The sequence below is a fragment of the Hyla sarda genome, chromosome 4 (genome assembly GCF_029499605.1).
Source record: "Hyla sarda isolate aHylSar1 chromosome 4, aHylSar1.hap1, whole genome shotgun sequence".
NCBI lineage: Eukaryota > Metazoa > Chordata > Amphibia > Anura > Hylidae > Hyla > Hyla sarda.
The window spans coordinates 102,620,572-102,638,372 of NC_079192.1; the positions used below are offsets into that span (position 1 = coordinate 102,620,572).

The 17,801-nt window shown below is 41.7% G+C and overlaps 1 protein-coding gene across 1 annotated transcript in view; it reads right to left on the reverse strand.

The window, feature by feature from the left end:
* The window catches only part of LRRC28 (leucine rich repeat containing 28), a 59,156-nt gene that overhangs the window by 16,086 nt on the left and 25,269 nt on the right, over positions 1-17,801 (reverse strand). The window contains exons 4-7 of the mRNA XM_056571840.1: positions 15,271-15,308; positions 14,148-14,285; positions 11,291-11,497; positions 1,952-2,054 (exon numbers count right to left, since the gene is read on the reverse strand). Of these exons, the coding sequence (XP_056427815.1) occupies positions 1,952-2,054; positions 11,291-11,497; positions 14,148-14,285; positions 15,271-15,308 (486 nt within the window). The remainder of the gene's footprint in view (positions 1-1,951; positions 2,055-11,290; positions 11,498-14,147; positions 14,286-15,270; positions 15,309-17,801) is intronic.

Genomic DNA, 17,801 nt, shown 5'->3' on the forward strand with positions numbered 1-17,801 from the left:
AGAGCTGCAATCCAAGAATACGTTCAGTTGTGTGATATCTTCTAGACTACAGCTGGCACTCAATAGTTAAAATCAATAAGTATCTCTACAAAAGTCCCAGTGTTGTCCTAGCCTACAAAACCTAAAAGGGTATTCCCAGCTCCCCCTTTACCTTGTCTATCCTGCAGCAGGTTCAGCTTACTTTCTTGGTTCGGCCTGCGATGTGTGGAGGGTCCTACAACGTTCAAGTCAATGGTGCTCTGTTTACCTCACACATACACACACTCAAATGTACACATACAATCCTATACAACACATACACACACTCACATGTGCACATACAATCCTATACAACACATACACACACTCACATGTGCACATACAATCCTATACAACACATACACACACTCACATGTGCACATACAACCCTATACAACACATACACACACTCACATGTACACATACAATCCTATACAACACATACACACACTCACATGTGCACATACAATCCTATACAACACATACACACACTCACATGTGCACATACAATCCTATACAACACATACACACACTCACATGTGCACATACAATCCTATACAACACATACACACACTCACATGTGCACATACAACCCTATACAACACATACACACACTCACATGTGCACATACAATCCTATACAACACATACACACACTCACATGTACACATACAATCTTATACAACACATACACACACTCACATGTACACATACAATCTTATACACACACTCACATGTACACATACAATATTATACATACATACACACACTCACATGTACACATACAATCTTATACAACATATGTACACATACAATCTTATACACACACTCACATGTACACATACATTATACACACACTCACATGTACACATACAATCTTATACAACACATGTACACATACAATCTTATACACACACTCACATGTACACATACAATCTTATACAACACATGTACACATACAATCTTATACACACACTCACATGTACACATACATTATACACACACTCACATGTACACATACAATCTTATACAACACATACACACACTCACATGTGCACATACAATCTTATACAACACATACACACACTCACATGTACACATACAATCTTATACACACACTCACATGTACACATACAATATTATACACAAACTCACATGTACACATACAATCTTATACAACACATACACACACACTCACATGTGCACATACAATCTTATACACACACTTACATGTACACATACAATCTTATACAACACATACACACACTCACATGTACACATACAATCTAATACAACACATACACACACTCACATGTACACATACAATCTTATACACACATACACACACACACTCACATGTACACATACAATCTTATACATACACACACATGTGCACATACAATCTTATACACACATACACACACTCACATGTACACATACAATCTTATACATACACACACACACACTCACATGTACACATACAATCTTATACATACACACACACTCACATGTGCACATACAATCTTATACACACATACACACTCTCACATGTACACATACAATCTTATACATACACATACACACACTCACTCACATGTGCACATACAATCTTATACACACATACACACACTCACATGTACACATACAATCTTATACATACACACACACACACACTCACATGTACACATACAATCTTATACCCACACTCACATGTACACATACAATCTTATACATACAATCTTATACCCACACTCACATGTACACATACAATCTTATACATACATACACACACACACTCACATACACACACACATAGGTAGATAAGAGAAGAATCAAGAGTGCTGTGCAAAAATTAGCCTTTTTTTTTTAAACCAGTTTTCTGTTGAAATAGATACATACCCCCAATGTGTCTATGGAAATAGAACAAGACTTACCCACTGCAGCCAATAACTTTGTTGTAGAGATATGAGGGAAGACCCTGCAGCTGAACATTGTTGTCCACATACACATACTGTAGCTCCCGCGATCTTCCCAAGTCTGAATAGAAATACATAAAAACATCTATTAATAACAAATACATTTGCAATATCCAACGCAACATTCTGTCTGCTGTCTCTAACATCATGACCCACATTTATCAAACTGTGTGAGAGAAAAAGTGGAGTGATTTCCCCACAGCAACCAATCACAGCTCAGCTTTCCCTTTACATCAGCTCGTTACCTGAACAGTGATCGGTTGCTGTGAAAAAATTACTCCACTTTTTCTCTCACAGAGTTTGTTTAATTTGGGCCCATGTATTCTTTATATTTGAAAAAAAAGAAACTTTGTATATTTTCTCCATCATAACTTCTGGGGAGCATAGCCCTATCTTGGGGCAATGCTAGACTCAGATCCATCTGTCACTCCCTAGATTCAGTCATTTTTATGTTCTTGTCACATAAACCTCTAAAAACATCTCCAGAATCCGCCATTTTCATACTGCAGAAACAACTTAAAGGGGTACTCCCCTGAAAAACATTTTTTTTAATCAACTGGTGCCAGAAAGTTAAGCAGATTTGTAAATTACAACTATTTAAAAATCTTAATCCTTCCAGTACTTATCAGCTGCTATATGTTTCAGAGGAAGTTATTTTCTTTTTGAATTTCCTTTCAGTCTGACCACAGTGCTCTCTGCTGACCCCTCTGTCCATTTTAGGAACTGTCAGGAGCAGGAGAGGTTTGCTATGGGGATTTGCTCCTACTCTGGACAGCTCCTAAAATGGACAGAGGTGTCAGCAGAGAGCACTGTGGTCATACAGAAAGAAAAAAACTTCCTCTGGAGCATACAGCAGCTGATAAGTACTGGAAGGGTTAAGATTTTTTTAAATGGAAGTAATTTACAAATCTGTTTAACTTTCTGGCACCAGTTGATTAAAAAAAAATGTTTTCTAGTGGAGTACCCCTTTAAACTCTCATTGTTCTCCGTTTCATTCTTACCTTGACTATTGTAACTCTTACTTATAGGCCTTCCCTTTTAAATACCCCCCTCTCCAGTCCATCCTCAATGCTGCAGCCAGACTCCTCTTCCTCTCCAGCCATTACACCGATGCCTCCTCCCTGTGTCAGTCATTACACTGGTTACCTGTTCAGTCCAGAATACAGCACAAAATCCTCAGTCTCACACACAAAGTTCTCCACAGTGCTGCACCTCCCTACATCTCCTCTCTCATCTCCGTCTACCATCCTACACGTTATCTCCGCTCTGCTAATGATCTCACACTAACATCTTCTATAATCCGAACTTCTCACTCCCATCTCCAAGACTTCACTCGTGCTGCACCAGTTCTTTGGAATGATATACCTTGATCCCTCAGACTTATACCCAGCATCCACAGTTTTAAAGGGGTACTCCACCCCTAGATATCTTATCTAGGGATAAGATGTCTGATCGGGGGGGGCCCGCCGCCGGGGACCCCCGCATTCTACCATGCAGCACCCACCTGTAACGGCTTCCGGAACCGCTGGAGGCCCTCAGGCTAATACCATCCCGACCAAGAGGACGGAAGATCGTGACGTCACGACTCCGCCCCCGTGTGACGTCACACCCGCCCCCTCAATGCAAGTCTATGAAAGGGCGCGATCAGACATCTTATCCACTATCCTTTGGATAGTGGATAAGATGTCTAGGGGTGGAGTACCCCTTTAAAAGTGCCCTAAAGGCACAAGACACAGGCCTATATACACTCCCTAATAGGGGTATTCCAGGAAAAACCTTTTTTATTTTTTATTTTATTTTATTATATCAAGTGGCTGCAGAAAGTTAAACAGATTTGTAAATTACTTCCATTAAAAAATCTTAATCCTTTGAATAATTATCAGCTGCTGAAGTTGAGTTGTTCTTTTCTGTCCGGCAACAGTGCTCTCTGCTGACATCTCTGCTTGTCTCGGGAACTGCACAGAGCAGAATAGATTTGCTATGGGGATTTGCTTCTAAACTGGTCGGTTCCCGAGACAGGTGTCATCAGAGAGCACTTAGACAGAAAAGAACAACTCAACTTCAGCAGCTCATAAGTACTGAAATGATTATGATTTTTTAAATCTGTTTAACTTTCTGGAGCTAGTTGATATATAAAAATTTTTGGATAACCCCTTTAATATGCCCCCCCCCCCCCCACTAATGTACAGCAGTGCCCCCCCTATACTCTATGCACTTTAGACATCAGTGATTGGCTGCTGACTTGTTCGCCTACCTATATGTCATCTGTCCTATTTATAAAACATGGCAGGACCTTTGTATAACGAAAGAATTTTCTGCCTTTTGGTCGCAACCTCGTTCCTCATAGACTCTAAGCTCAAAATTGTAAAGTGCTGCGGAATCTGTTGGCGCTGCATAAATAAATATTATTAATATTATTATGCAAGGAAAATGTAGGTCCAAATTTCACTTAGTATTTCCATACAAAGCACCAGAAACTGTTTTCCTTTAATGAAGTGGCGCATTAATGGAGGTTGTGACCTGCCCTAATTATTAAAGGTTGACAGGTGAATTTTTAACATTCCTGGTTTATATGTCTGCCTATTGCTGGTCCACGAGTTCACTGAATCTCAACCAAGCAGAAACATTAATGTCCTTCTATTAAACAACATTCCCCCGGATGGATTTGCTCTAAGCATCCACCACCTTCAGCCTGGAGGGCAAAGAGCTCACTCTGTAAACTGCTCTAAGGCACCGCACAGACCCTGTCACCTTAGTGTCCTGTCAGCAATGATAGAACGTGGAGTTAACCCCATGAATGCATTTTACCAGCTCATCCTGTAAGGCAGTGTTTTCCAACCAGGGTGCCTCCAGCTGTTGCAAAACGACAACTCCCAGCATGCCTGGACAGCCGAAGGCTGTCCAGGCATGCTGGGAGTTGTCGTTTTGCAACAGCTGGAGGCACCCTGGCTGGGAAACACTGCTGTAAGGAGAAGGTTCCCTTGCTCTCGCTGCATGTTGTCACTCCGCTGGCCTCTTGGCCGTAACCCAACACATTATTTTTTATCACCGCGGCTCAGATGTTGGCAGCTGTAGAACTATTGTCTGGAGAGTAATGCTTGTGATTTACATTGAGCCACGGACTGGACGGGTGGTGATAGCCAAACTCACACAAAGTCCAAATATGGGAACTTCTGCTAACTGTGCAGAAGGGACAAAACTAAGCGATGTTTGTACTGAGGCAGCACCTTGCCAAGAGTATTGATGTGGTACAATAGACTTTTTGGGGAGGAGGAGAAGGTAGCGATAAAAAAAAAAAAGACTCATGCATTAACTCCTGCATTTCGGGGGCTGGGGATTACACGGTCACAGAAGTAAAGCACCAACTTTAACCCTATCAGGACACTTTTACATTCATGGGTCAAATGATATGGCAATCTTCTATTTTTGCCATATCAGATATTTTTCTTTAATTCTAGTCTAACCTTTTTGCAGCTTTTAGAAACGTATACATCGAGCATAAGGGTATGTTCACACTACGGATAATGAACGGAATCTCCGCTCGCAGAATTCCATGAGCGGAGATTCCATTCTGCGCTGTCACCATTGAAGGCTATGCAGTGTTTGTGGACTTCCTCGCAAAGAATTAACATGTTCTCTCTTTTGCGCGGAACAATTTCAGCGGCGGAGTTGTCCGCCGCTGAAATTCCGCAGTGTGAACGGGTCTCGCGGAAACCCCTTCACACTGATGTTTATGTTCACAGCACGTAATTCCGTTCGTGGAATTCCGCTCACGAAATTCCATGGGAATTACGTAGTGTGAACATACCCTAAGGCATAATGCAACTTACAGCTCCATAGTTCCGCATTGTATTACCAAAATATTCCCTTTCAGAAGCAATGGTTTTAGGGAAGGCAAATACTAGAATTTATTTTCGTTGAATAATTCTTACAGAAAAAAAACACTCAGTTTGCTCCAATTTTATCTAAAGAGGCCCCATAGACATCTAGAGCCATAAAACACATGTATGAGCTTTGAGATGCCCATCTATTCAAGCATGCAAAACATGTATTATGGTGAAAGGTGTACTTTCCTGGAAAAAAAAAAATGTTTAAATTCAACTGGTACCAGAAAGTTAAACAGATTTGTAAATTACATCTATTTAAACATCTTAATCCTTCCAGTACTTATCAGCCGCTGAAAGATTCCTTTTGAATTTCCTTTCTGTCTGACCACAGTGCTCTCTGCTGACACCTCTGTTCATGTCAGGAACTGTTCAGAGTACAAGCAAATCCCCATAGCAAACCTTTCCTGTTCCGGACAGTTCCTAAAATGGACAGAGGTGTCAGCAGAGAGCACTGTGGTCAGACAGAAAGGAAATTCAAAAAGAAAAGAGGATTAAGATGTTTTTAATAGAAGTAATTTACAAATCTGTTTAGCTTTCTGGCACCAGTTGATGAACATTTTTTTCTCCAGGGGAGTACCCCCTTTAACAAATCTGGGGGTACAGTATAAAGTGATTTCCCTCATCAATACATCCCAGTTTTTATGCTAATACAGAAAATCAATACTTTTACATTAAGTCAGTCAGGTCTGAATGCTGCATAGGTGAATGTCCTTGACACTTACAGTGTATAGATGGTATATTTCATGAGTATATAAACACTATTTAGAATGACTGTTTATAGACATCTAGAGTAAGAGGTGTCACATAATGTTGACATTTACAAGCATGTAATTGGCAGATGAGTTTATAATGAAAGTAGACAAGATCTCTTAGTATTCCTACACGTACACATTTGTACCTTTCATACACAGATACAACTTCCTGACTTGGAGACATACACATTTAAGAACAATTGTGTTTCTCTTACTGACAGAGTTTAGGTTTTTTTGCTATAAACTTGTGGCAGACATGTGTTTCCAGAACTGACAACAGCTTGCTTGCTTTTGCCATAGGCACAATATGTGCTTGCTGTGTGGACAGAGGTCAGTATGCTGATGAAAACTTCACAAAACTATGATGAGAAGTTAAAGGGGTACTCCACTGGAAACCGTTTACTTTTAAATCAACTGGTGCCAGAAAGTTAAACAGATTTGTAAATTACTTCTATTAAAAAAATACCAATCCTTCCAGTACTTATCAGCTGCTGTATAATACACAGGAGGTTATGTTCTTTTTGAATTTCCTTTCTGCCTGACCATAAGTGCTCTCAGCTGACACCTCTGGACAGTTCCTGACATGGACAGAGGTGTCATCAGAAAGTTCAACAGATTTGTAAATTACTTCTATTTAAAAATCTTAATCCTTCCAGTATTTATCAGTTGCTGTATGCTCCACAGGAAGTTGTAAAGTTCTTTTCTGTCTGACCCCAGTGCTCTCTCCTGACACCTCTTTCCATGTCAGGTAATATCCAGAGCAGGAGCAAATCCCAATAGCAAACCTATCCTACTCTGGACAGTTCCTGACATAGACAGAAATGTCAGTAGAGAGAACAGAAAAGAAATTAAAAAAAAAGTTATTTACAAATCTGTTATAGAAGTAATTTACAAATCTGTTTATCTTTCTGGCACCAGTCACTACAGAGGGATATTTATTGCCAGTGACTGAGTGTCACCACTGCCTTTCCCTTACAGGAATTGAATCTGGCCATAGGCCCTGTACTGTGGATGTCATCTTTTTTTTTACAGGAATCTACACAATACAATTATTGTATATGGATACTGTCCGATTCTCTTTCCCTACAGGAATGATGGGGAAATATATGCACATTTAATGATATACAACAATAGTAGAGCTGTTGATCAGGAGTTTCTTATTACATAGCTACCATCTTTACGTTGTTATATACACCTCCCTGATGACGCCATCCGCTATTTGATGGCAGAAACGCGTCGGCGGTCTATAATATATATGCGGTGGTATATCATTACTGTGGCACAGGTTGAGCACCATTGCTTCTAAGCTCTGTCTAGCTCCCTGGTGTATGTTATATAATTTAATTTGAGTTTTGGTGCTGGTCACGTACACACTAATTACTTTTGGTGGTTTTTACTATAAAACTAAAAAAAAGTTATATTTTAAAGCACACCCTGAACACAACCCCGAAACGGTTTCTCAACTACTTTTTTTTTTTTTTGCATAAAATATCAATAAAATAAACACCATTGTTGTCACTAATGTGTGATTACTTATATCAGATATGCATATGATGTAAGTTCACAGAGTGTTACATTTAAGTAAGAATGTTGTGTATATGCTTAAAATGCTTGTGTGGCTATGCCTACGTGGGACAGACAGCGAGAAGTATAAGAACTAGGCTTACAGAACACAAATCTGTTCTTAAAAAACACTTGCAATGTGAACAGTGCACAGAGTCTAGATAAGAGGAGACTACAATCGCTGGACAATTTCGTGAAAGGAGACATTTTGTAACAGAACTTAAATGGTTAATCCTAGAAGAGGTACCTGTGACAGCAAACGAAAATCTTAACAGAAGGTATCTCTTTCAGAGAGAATGCTATTGGATTACCCAAATAGATACGGTTGTCTCAATGGGACTTAAGATATGTATGTTTAAATCTTTTTAAGATCCAGTATGCCTTTTTATATGTAAATGTGTATTACACCACTGAATTTGCAACTATATGATTAAGAATGGTATATAACCCTCCTGTTACTCCCAACTGGTACGTATGAGTCAGAGGGCACACCTTTATTTAATAATAAAATATTAAATAAACAATAAATGACTTGGTACTGCAAATCTGAGCTATTTGGGGAGGGGGAGGGTTGTTTCCTCCAACTTTTTGTTCAAGATACCAGGTGGTACATTTAATGTTATTGGCCTATATACCAAATAAACATTCCATTCTTTCCTCTTCTTGAAACAGCCAGGAACCCGCCGGTAATGGTGGACATCAGTTATCGCGCTGATGTCTGCCATTAACCCCTCAGATGCTGTAATCCGATCATCCAAAATGGCAGATGGAGGTCCCCTCACTTGCCTCTGGCGCACTCCTGGAGTCTTGTTCTCTGGTCTGACATCAAACAGACCAGAGCAGAAGATCGCCGATAATACTTATCAGTGCAATGCTTATGCATAGCACTGAACAATATAAGCAATCTGATGATTGCTATAAATAGTCCACGATGGAGACATAAAAATTGTAAAAAATAAAAAAAGGAAAAAAATTTGAATTTTTAAAAAAAAAACGACTTAAAAAACCCTCCCAATAAAAATGTAAATCGCCCCTTTTTCCTGAATGTCCAAACTATCAAAATATAATGTTAATGATCCCGTACAGTGAACGTCATAAACGTAAAAAAAAAAGAACGTCCAAAATTGTTGTGTTTTGGTCACATCACAATCCAAAAAAAAAAAAAAGAAAATGCAATCAAATAGTCACATATGCCCAAAAGTGTGAATAATAAAATACAGATCAGAGCGCTAAAAAATAAGCCCTCATAAAGCCCCGAATACTGAAACATGAGAAATTTATAGGGGGTTAAAATAGGGCAATTGTAAACATACTTATTTTGTGAAAAAAGTTTGAGATTTTTTAAAAGCAGTACAATAATAGAAAAGTATGTAAACATGGGTATAATTTTAATCATATTGACCCAGAGAATAAAGAAAACATGTAAAAAAAATTAAGACTACTGTATTTATCGGCATATAACACGCACCCCCATTTTAACAGGGAAATTTAAGTTAAAAAAATAAAATGTAAAATAAATGACCTGGACTAAATGCCACATCATCCCCCCAACTTCGTTTTCTTCTGCATCTCAGTTTGGTCCTGTCCCATCCAGCGCCACATCATTCCTTCCCTTTTATCAGTCCCTGGGCCACATTTACCCCTCTCATTGCCCCCCCCCCCCATGTCTCATCATCCCCCCATGTCTCATCATTTCCCCCTGTCATAGACCACCACTAGCCATGCAGACATTAAGCATTTAGTGCCTCCCCCCACAATAATTTCCCCCGTCTCATCATCCCCCACCCTGTCTCATCATTTCCCCCCTCATCATTTCCCCCACCCTGTCTCATCATGCCACCCATCATTCCCCCCTCATCATCCCCCCACCCTGTCTCATCATCCCCCCATCATTCCCCCTCACCATCCCCCACCCTGTCTCATCATGCCCCCATCATTCCCCCTCATCATCCCCCCACCCTGTCTCATCATGCCACCCATCATTCCCCCCTCATCATCCCCCCCTACCCTGTCTCATCATCCCCATCATTCCCCCTCATCATCCCCCCACCCTGTCTCATCATCCCCCATCATTCCCCCACCCCGTCTCATCATCCCCCCATCATTCCCCCTCATCATCCCCCCACCCTGTCTCATCATCCCCCCAGCATTCCCCCTCATCATCCCCCCACAAGGTCTCATCATGCCCCCCATCATTTCCCTGTTTCATCATCCCCCACTGTCTCATCATGCCCCCCATCATTTCCCCCTGTCTCATCATCCCCCCAACCTGTCTCATCATGTCCCCATCATTCCCCCCTCATCATTTCCCCCTGTCTCATCATCCCCCCATCATGTTCCTCCTATGCTATTCTTCCCCTCCCTCATCATTTCCCATTTTCCCTGCTTTTCATAGTTTTTTTTATTTTCCTTACCTGGCTGCGCTTCTTGCGGGCTGCGGTCAGTGAAGTAGATGAGTGATGTCCTCTCCCGAGCATCAGGGACATCACTTTTCATTTCCTGTAACCGCCGCTAGTCAGACTTCGGAGTGCGGCGACTACAGGAAATGAAAAGTGACGTCACTGATGCTGCGCAGAGAAGCCAGGAGAGGACGTCACTCATCTGCTCACTGACCGCAGCCTGCAAGGCCTACTGAAGCGCAGCCAGGTAAAGAAAATAAAAAAAACGATGAAAAACAGGGAAAAGGAGAACTCAACTTAAAAGGTAAGGAAGCATGGAAAATCTCCTGGTAGACGGATGCGTTGACCCTGGACTTAATGACGCTCAATAGATGACGTGGCTCCCAAAATCATAGTAATTGGGGGGCTTTGGGGTTTTCATGAGCTGTAAGCCATAATCATCACAATTATGACAAATCATGGCTTGAACTATCTTACTTAGCATGTAATGAGTCTCTTTTATATATTAGTTTCACATTTTAAGCTGCATTAGTGAAATAAATGAACTTTGCACGATATTCCAATTTTTCAAGATTCACCTGTAGTTGTTCTGAGTATCCTTTCAAATCTGTCTGTGCTTATTAAAATCTAGAGAGTTTTCAGAAACTTTCGTGATCACAGGCTGTCTTACTGTCTGTCTTTCCTCATCACACTCACCCAAAGGCAGAGATGCCAGCCGATTCCCAGCCATAGAGAGCTCGTTCAGACTAGCTAACTGGCAGAGGTGACGAGGAATGCTCCACAGAAAGTTCCGATCCACTGTCAGGTAACGTAGTGACTGGCATAGGTGCAGCTTTTCTGGTAAAGTAACCAAGTGATTGGTGGAAAGATCTAATGTCTGCAGTTCTTTCAGCTTTCCAATTTCTATAAACATGAGCACAAGGAGTAACTATTACAATGACACAGCAAAGAAACTTGCAGAATTTCATTCACAAAAAGAAGCAAATTAATTACTAACATAGTGGGAATTACCAACATTGAATTTAACATCATTTCTAATCCAACTACAGACCAATGGCAGTTCTAGGTAAGACACAGTGCCTGTTTTTACATCCCTTGTAATCATATTTGGGCTCTCTGCATCTTTATCATACTTGTAAACTAAGGAGAATGTCCCACAAACAAATATTCATTTACTCTACAGTACATTTTTTAATTGAATAATTTGTAAAAAGCGCTCCTGTTCCTATATACTGCTAATACATGCTTGGCATGGCGCCCTCTGGTGTTCTTTTGATTCTCTCTCAGAATGTCCACCTAATATGCCTAGAGCTGATGGTCACACATGCTCAGTAGCTCATTCACACCACTAGGATCATTTTTTACATGGGCATCGGAGTGATCACTGCTATTAGGCAGGCTAGCTGTAAGACTCAGCACATTGAAGCAGCTTCTTATCATCAGTACTAAAGATGTTACATGGACGTCCTGATAAGAATGAAGAAAAAACACCAAAACAGCAGCAATAACTAGACATGATAGTATTTTTGTTAGTATCCCTGTCATTTAAAATAAACTTTTGACATGTCTCTGTGACATGCGTCTAAATGTAATCAGTTGGGGTGTGTGATACCCACCGATCATTAGAGAGAGTTAGGAAAAATCCAGGGCCGTGTGCATCTCTCCCAAACGTGCTGTGTTTTACAACCAATTGCACTGGATGGGCTCCGTTATATGTCCATGGAGCCAAATTAGTGAAACTAGAAGGAGATCACAGCGAAAAAGAAGCCAGAAAGAGAAGCCCACAGTCTCACGCTTTTCCCAGCTTGCTCTAATGATAGGTGGGGGTCTGAACGCCTGGACCCCAACTGATCAAAACCTATGACATGTCACAGACCTGGCAAAAGTTTATTTTAAATAACCAGGAAAAATTGTTTTGTGATCTAATATTTAGTTGTGACCCAAGCCTTTTCATAGTGAGGTAGAAGAAAGTAATATAATCAGATTTATCAGACAGCAGACATCTGGGTAAACAAGGATCTGACATATTTTCAAGGTGCTCAAAGATTTTGTTGTACATGTCTGCAGAGGGAGATATGCTGATGCCAGAAGACTCTCTTAGCGGCTTGTCTTTCTATCCCCATCCAAATAACACAAGCGCTGACCAACAGCTATTTCATATGCATGGTCCACTTTACTGCATGCTAGAAGATGGCAAGAACTAAAAGAACTAAAGATTTAGGGTGTTCTGGGATGTGTCTAATAAGCAGCTACTTGCGCTACCGTACAACTATTTTGCAGGGAAGAAAGGATGTAAGTAAAATTCTTTTGTATGGCCACTGCTCCAAGAATTTTTACTTACTTCGCAAATAACTTTTATAAATGTATGCAATGTCACCTCCATGTTGGAACATCTTAATGGGGTACTCCGCCCCTAGACATCTTATCCCCTATCCAAAGGATTACAAAGAAGTCCTGCCGCTGGGGACCCCCGCGATCTCCCTGCTGCACCTGGCATTCATTTAGAGTGTTGGGTGCAGCCCCGGAGGTTTGTGACATCACGGACACGCGCGCTCGTGACGTCACGCCTGTGCCTCCTCAATGCAAGTCTATGACGCCCCCTCCCATAGACTTGCATTGAGGGGGCATGGCCGTGACGTCACGAGTCTCCGCCCCACATCGTCAGTCATCCGGCACGGAGTGAAGTTCGCTCCGTGCACTGGATGTCTGGGGTGCGGCAGCTGAGATTGCAATAGGGGATAAGATTAAACCCATGTAACAGGGTATTCTCTAATTCTATGACCTGAATTATGAGTGAATCATATTGGGGTATTGCAAAGTGAAATTTCTGTGCCCCTGTTACTAGTTCTTTAACCTGTGAATAAACACAGGAGAGGAGGTCTTGTTGTATCCCACCAAATGGTCCCTTTATTATGCTAATAGGAAGGCAAATATGAATTCAATACGTCAGTGTTTCCAACCAGTGTGGCTCCAGCTGTTGCAGAACTACAACTCTCAGCATGCCCAGGCAGGCATGCTAGGAGTTGTAGTTTCACAACAACTGGAGGTGCACTGATGGAGAAACACTGCTCCATGCTACTGAAAACAAATGGCTCCAATTTGTAAAAGGTAAAGATTCCGAGCAACAGAAATATATTACTGATATTATTTAAATTAGTTTAAAGCGGTTCCAAGGCAAAGGTTGCTTAGGTTCCTGATAACAAAAAAGAAGTTTCGTTTTACTAAATGCTGCTATAGTTCAGTCATTTTACGCAAATTGTCTCTGTTATGTGGTTAAAACACGAAATTTTAAGAAAAAAAAAATAGTATGTAGATTTTAGTACAAAGGTTATTATGTTATCGCTCTTTTACTCCTCTCCTGCCACAATGAATAACATATCAGGGTTAAAAGAACTTTCAGGAAACCAGCCTGTACCTGGACAGTTGCAGTATTAATCACACAGCATTTCCTTTCACTACCACTTCAGCATTACAAGAAAGACTGGTGGTTCTGACTGGCACCATGTGACTGGTCGCAGACACCTGCCAGATGTTCATGTAGGTCACAAGTTACCTGGAGGGAGGAATTTCAGGCGGTTGTTTGTCAGCCGTAAATGACGCAGCGACCTGAGTCTTCCAATGTCAGGGCATAGGATTTCAAGTGCATTATCACTCAGGTCCAGGGACTGCAGCTTCACCAGGGAACCGATGGCTGCAGAAAGCACAGATCAGTCACATGTGTGCTATAAGAGACATCTGTTACATTTCTTTAAAGGAGAACTCCAGCGAAAGACAAAGGGGTACTCCGCCCCTGGACATCTTATCCCCTATCCAAAGGATAGGGAATAAGATGTATAGTCACAGGGGTCCCGCCGCTGGGGACCCCAGTGATCTCGGCTGTGGCATCCCAGACATCCGTGCACGGAGCGAACTTTGCTCTGTGCCGGATGACTGGTGATGTGGGGTGGAGACTCATGATGTCACGGCCACGCTCAGGACGTCACGGCCATGCCCCCTCAATGCAAGTCTATGGGAGGAGGCGTGCAAAGATTTGCATTGAGGGGGCGTGGCTGTGACATCACGAACGGGGCGTGGCTGTGAGGTCACGCATCTCTAGCGCTACACCCGACGCTCTAAATGAACGCCGGGTGCAGCACTGAGAACACTGGGGTCCCCATAGGCGGGATCCCCGTGTTCAGACATCTTATCCCCTATCCTTTGGATATGGGATAAGATGTCTAGGGGTGGAGTACCACAGGAAAGGGGATAAGTAGCTAATCTTCACCCTGGCTCTCTTACTGAGGAGTGTGTGTCGTCTACCGGTAGACAGCATGCCCTCCATGTACTTCAGAGCGCCAATGATGCCCGAGTGCTGTACTCTGGTCTTTCCGATAGAAACTAATGGAGTGCATGCCGGGTCCTGTCCCTGTGGATAGGGGATAAGTTAACTTTTGCCATAGTTCTCCTTTAAGCCTTACACTTTAATAACTACATTGTGTAATGTGAGCCTATGTCAGTCCGCCATATTCATGAGTTACAGGTTGCCACCAGCCGCTGATTGACAACTTTCTCCTTATGCACAATAGTATCGGGAAAGCTGTCAGTCTGCAGCCAGTGAAGAAATGCATAGAATTTTACATTTTTTCGATCGTAGTTGTAAGTATGTCATCCAAGTTTGTCACATGAGAGGCACTTACCTTCTGGGACAAAGACAATGTTATTTGAGTGGAGATACCTTCAGAAACAAGAAAAAACATAACAGCTGTTACCCTGAAGGACTTGTGCTAGGACACACATTTCCAGACATGTTAATGCACCAGAAACATCAAGGGCAAAGGAGAGAGACTGTCCCTGTATACTACTGAGATACAGACAAGGAAGAAGAAGAAGATGTCGCTTGTTTGACTTATTCTTGTTCGTTGTTACTTTTTGGAATGAAAAGTTGCTGATACGGTAATATTAACTGCATCAATATTCTGTCCAGAAAAGGTATACAACATAGTTTGGGCCATAGCTCTGTCCTGTCTTAGTATAGTCAATAGGGGAGATTTATCAAATCATGTCTAGAGGAAAAGTTGTTAAGTTGCCCATAGCAACCAATCAGATTGCTTCTTTGATTTCTCACAGGTCTTCCTAAAAATAAAAGAAGCGATCTGATTGGTTGCTATGGGCAACTTTTCCTCTGGACAGGTTTTGATAAATCTCCCCCAATGTGCTTTGAGGGAGTCAGAAAAGATTAGTGATTACTATAATATACATTGGATTCAGTCAATTACAACAAAAAATATTTAGGAATAAAAAGCAAAAAATTCTGTATTTATCCCATATGGAATGTTGTGAGCAATAGTCATTAAAGGGATTATCCATGAAAAACTTTTTTTTATCTATATCAACTGGCTCCCGAAAGTTAAACAGATTTGTAAATTACTTCTATTAAAGCAGTATTTATGAGCTGCTGAAGTTGAGTTGTTCTTTTCTGTCTAAGTGCTCTCTGATGACACCTGTCTCGGGGACTGTCCAGAGTAGAAGCAAATCCCCATAACAAACCTCTTCTACTCTGTGCAGTACCCGAGACAAGCAGAGATGTCAGTAGGGAGCACTGTTTCCAGACAGGAAAGAACAACTCAACTTCAGCAGCTGATAATTATTGGAAGGATTAAGATTTCTTAATATAAGTAATTTACAAATCTGTTTAACTTTCTGGAGCCAGTTGATATATATAAAAAAAATAAAAAATTAGTTTTAGAATATAGATTTAATGTATTACACAATGACCATCACAATCAATAGGGTCTCTGCATAATACAGGACAGGTGAATCCTGAGCGAGATGCATTTTGTAATCACTCTCCATCATGGCCAAGAGAGGCAAATCCTGAATATGGACCCGCTTAGGATGAATGGAAATAAACCAGCCAATGCCTTCACAAAGTCTTCTCCAGAATCCAATCAGCAGTAAACTAAGTGCTGGAACCTGGAGGACATGAATAACTATGGCATCATTTATTTAGCAACTGCCCCCCCAAATGTCTCTTTTTTACTGTTGATTTTACTGTTAATAATGTAATTTATTTTAAAAATATGCAACTTTTTATTGTTAATCTGAAGTCCTTAAAGGGGTACTCCACCCCTAGACGTCTTATCCCCTATCCAAAGGATAGGAGATAAGATGTCAGATCGCCACGGTCCCGCTGCTGGGGACTCCCGGGATTGCCGCGGCGGCACCCCGCTGTCATTACTGCACATAAGACAAACTATTATGAGACAAATCTGCTGGCATTAAAGGGTTTATATGTACTTAATGGGGTACTCCGCCCCTAGACACCTTATCCCCTATCCGAAGGATAGGGGATAAGATGTCAGATCGCCGCGGTCCTGCTGCTGGGGACTCCCGGGATTGCCGCGGCGGCACTTCGCTGCCATTACTGCACAGAGCGAGTTCGCTCTGCACGTAGTGACGGGCAGTACAGGGGCCGGAGCATCGTTACGTCACGGCTCCGCCCCTCGTGATGTCATGGCCCGCCCCCTCAATACAAGTCTATGGGAGGGGGCGTGGCGGCAGTCATCACGCCCCTGCCATAGACTTGTATTAAGGGGGCAGGCCGTGATGTTACGAGGGGCGGAGCCATGACGTAACGATGCTCCGGCCCCTGTACTGCCCGTCATTACGTGCAGAGCAAACTCGCTCTGTGCAGTAATGGCAGCGAAGTGCCGCCGCGGCAATCCCGGGAGTCCCCAGCAGCAGGACCGCGGCGATCTGACATCTTATCCCCTATCCTTCGGATAGGGGATAAGGTGTCTAGGGGCGGAGTACCCCATTAAGTACATATAAACCCTTTAATGCCAGCAGATTTGTCTCATAATATTTTGTCTTATGATGGTCTGTTGACATTTTATGGATGGTCACTTTTTATTTTTCTTTGTTTTTCCACAAAACGTATTAATAAAAATTTCAGTTTAAAAAAAATTTAAAAATTTAAAAAAAGCATAATGATCAGAATCATTAACGTTATTTACAGATACCAGCAGGTTAGAACGGATGGCCCTGCTGACAGATTCCCCTCAGGCAGGATGTCCGTGCGGAATTCCGCATGAGTCTTCTCCATGTACATTCCGCAGCAGCAGAGTCCCATTGATTTTAATGGGATTCTGCTGCCCTGTTCACACGGCAGAACTTCCAAGGCAGCAACATCTGCCATGAAAATCATGATTCTGATGTCTGCAAAAAC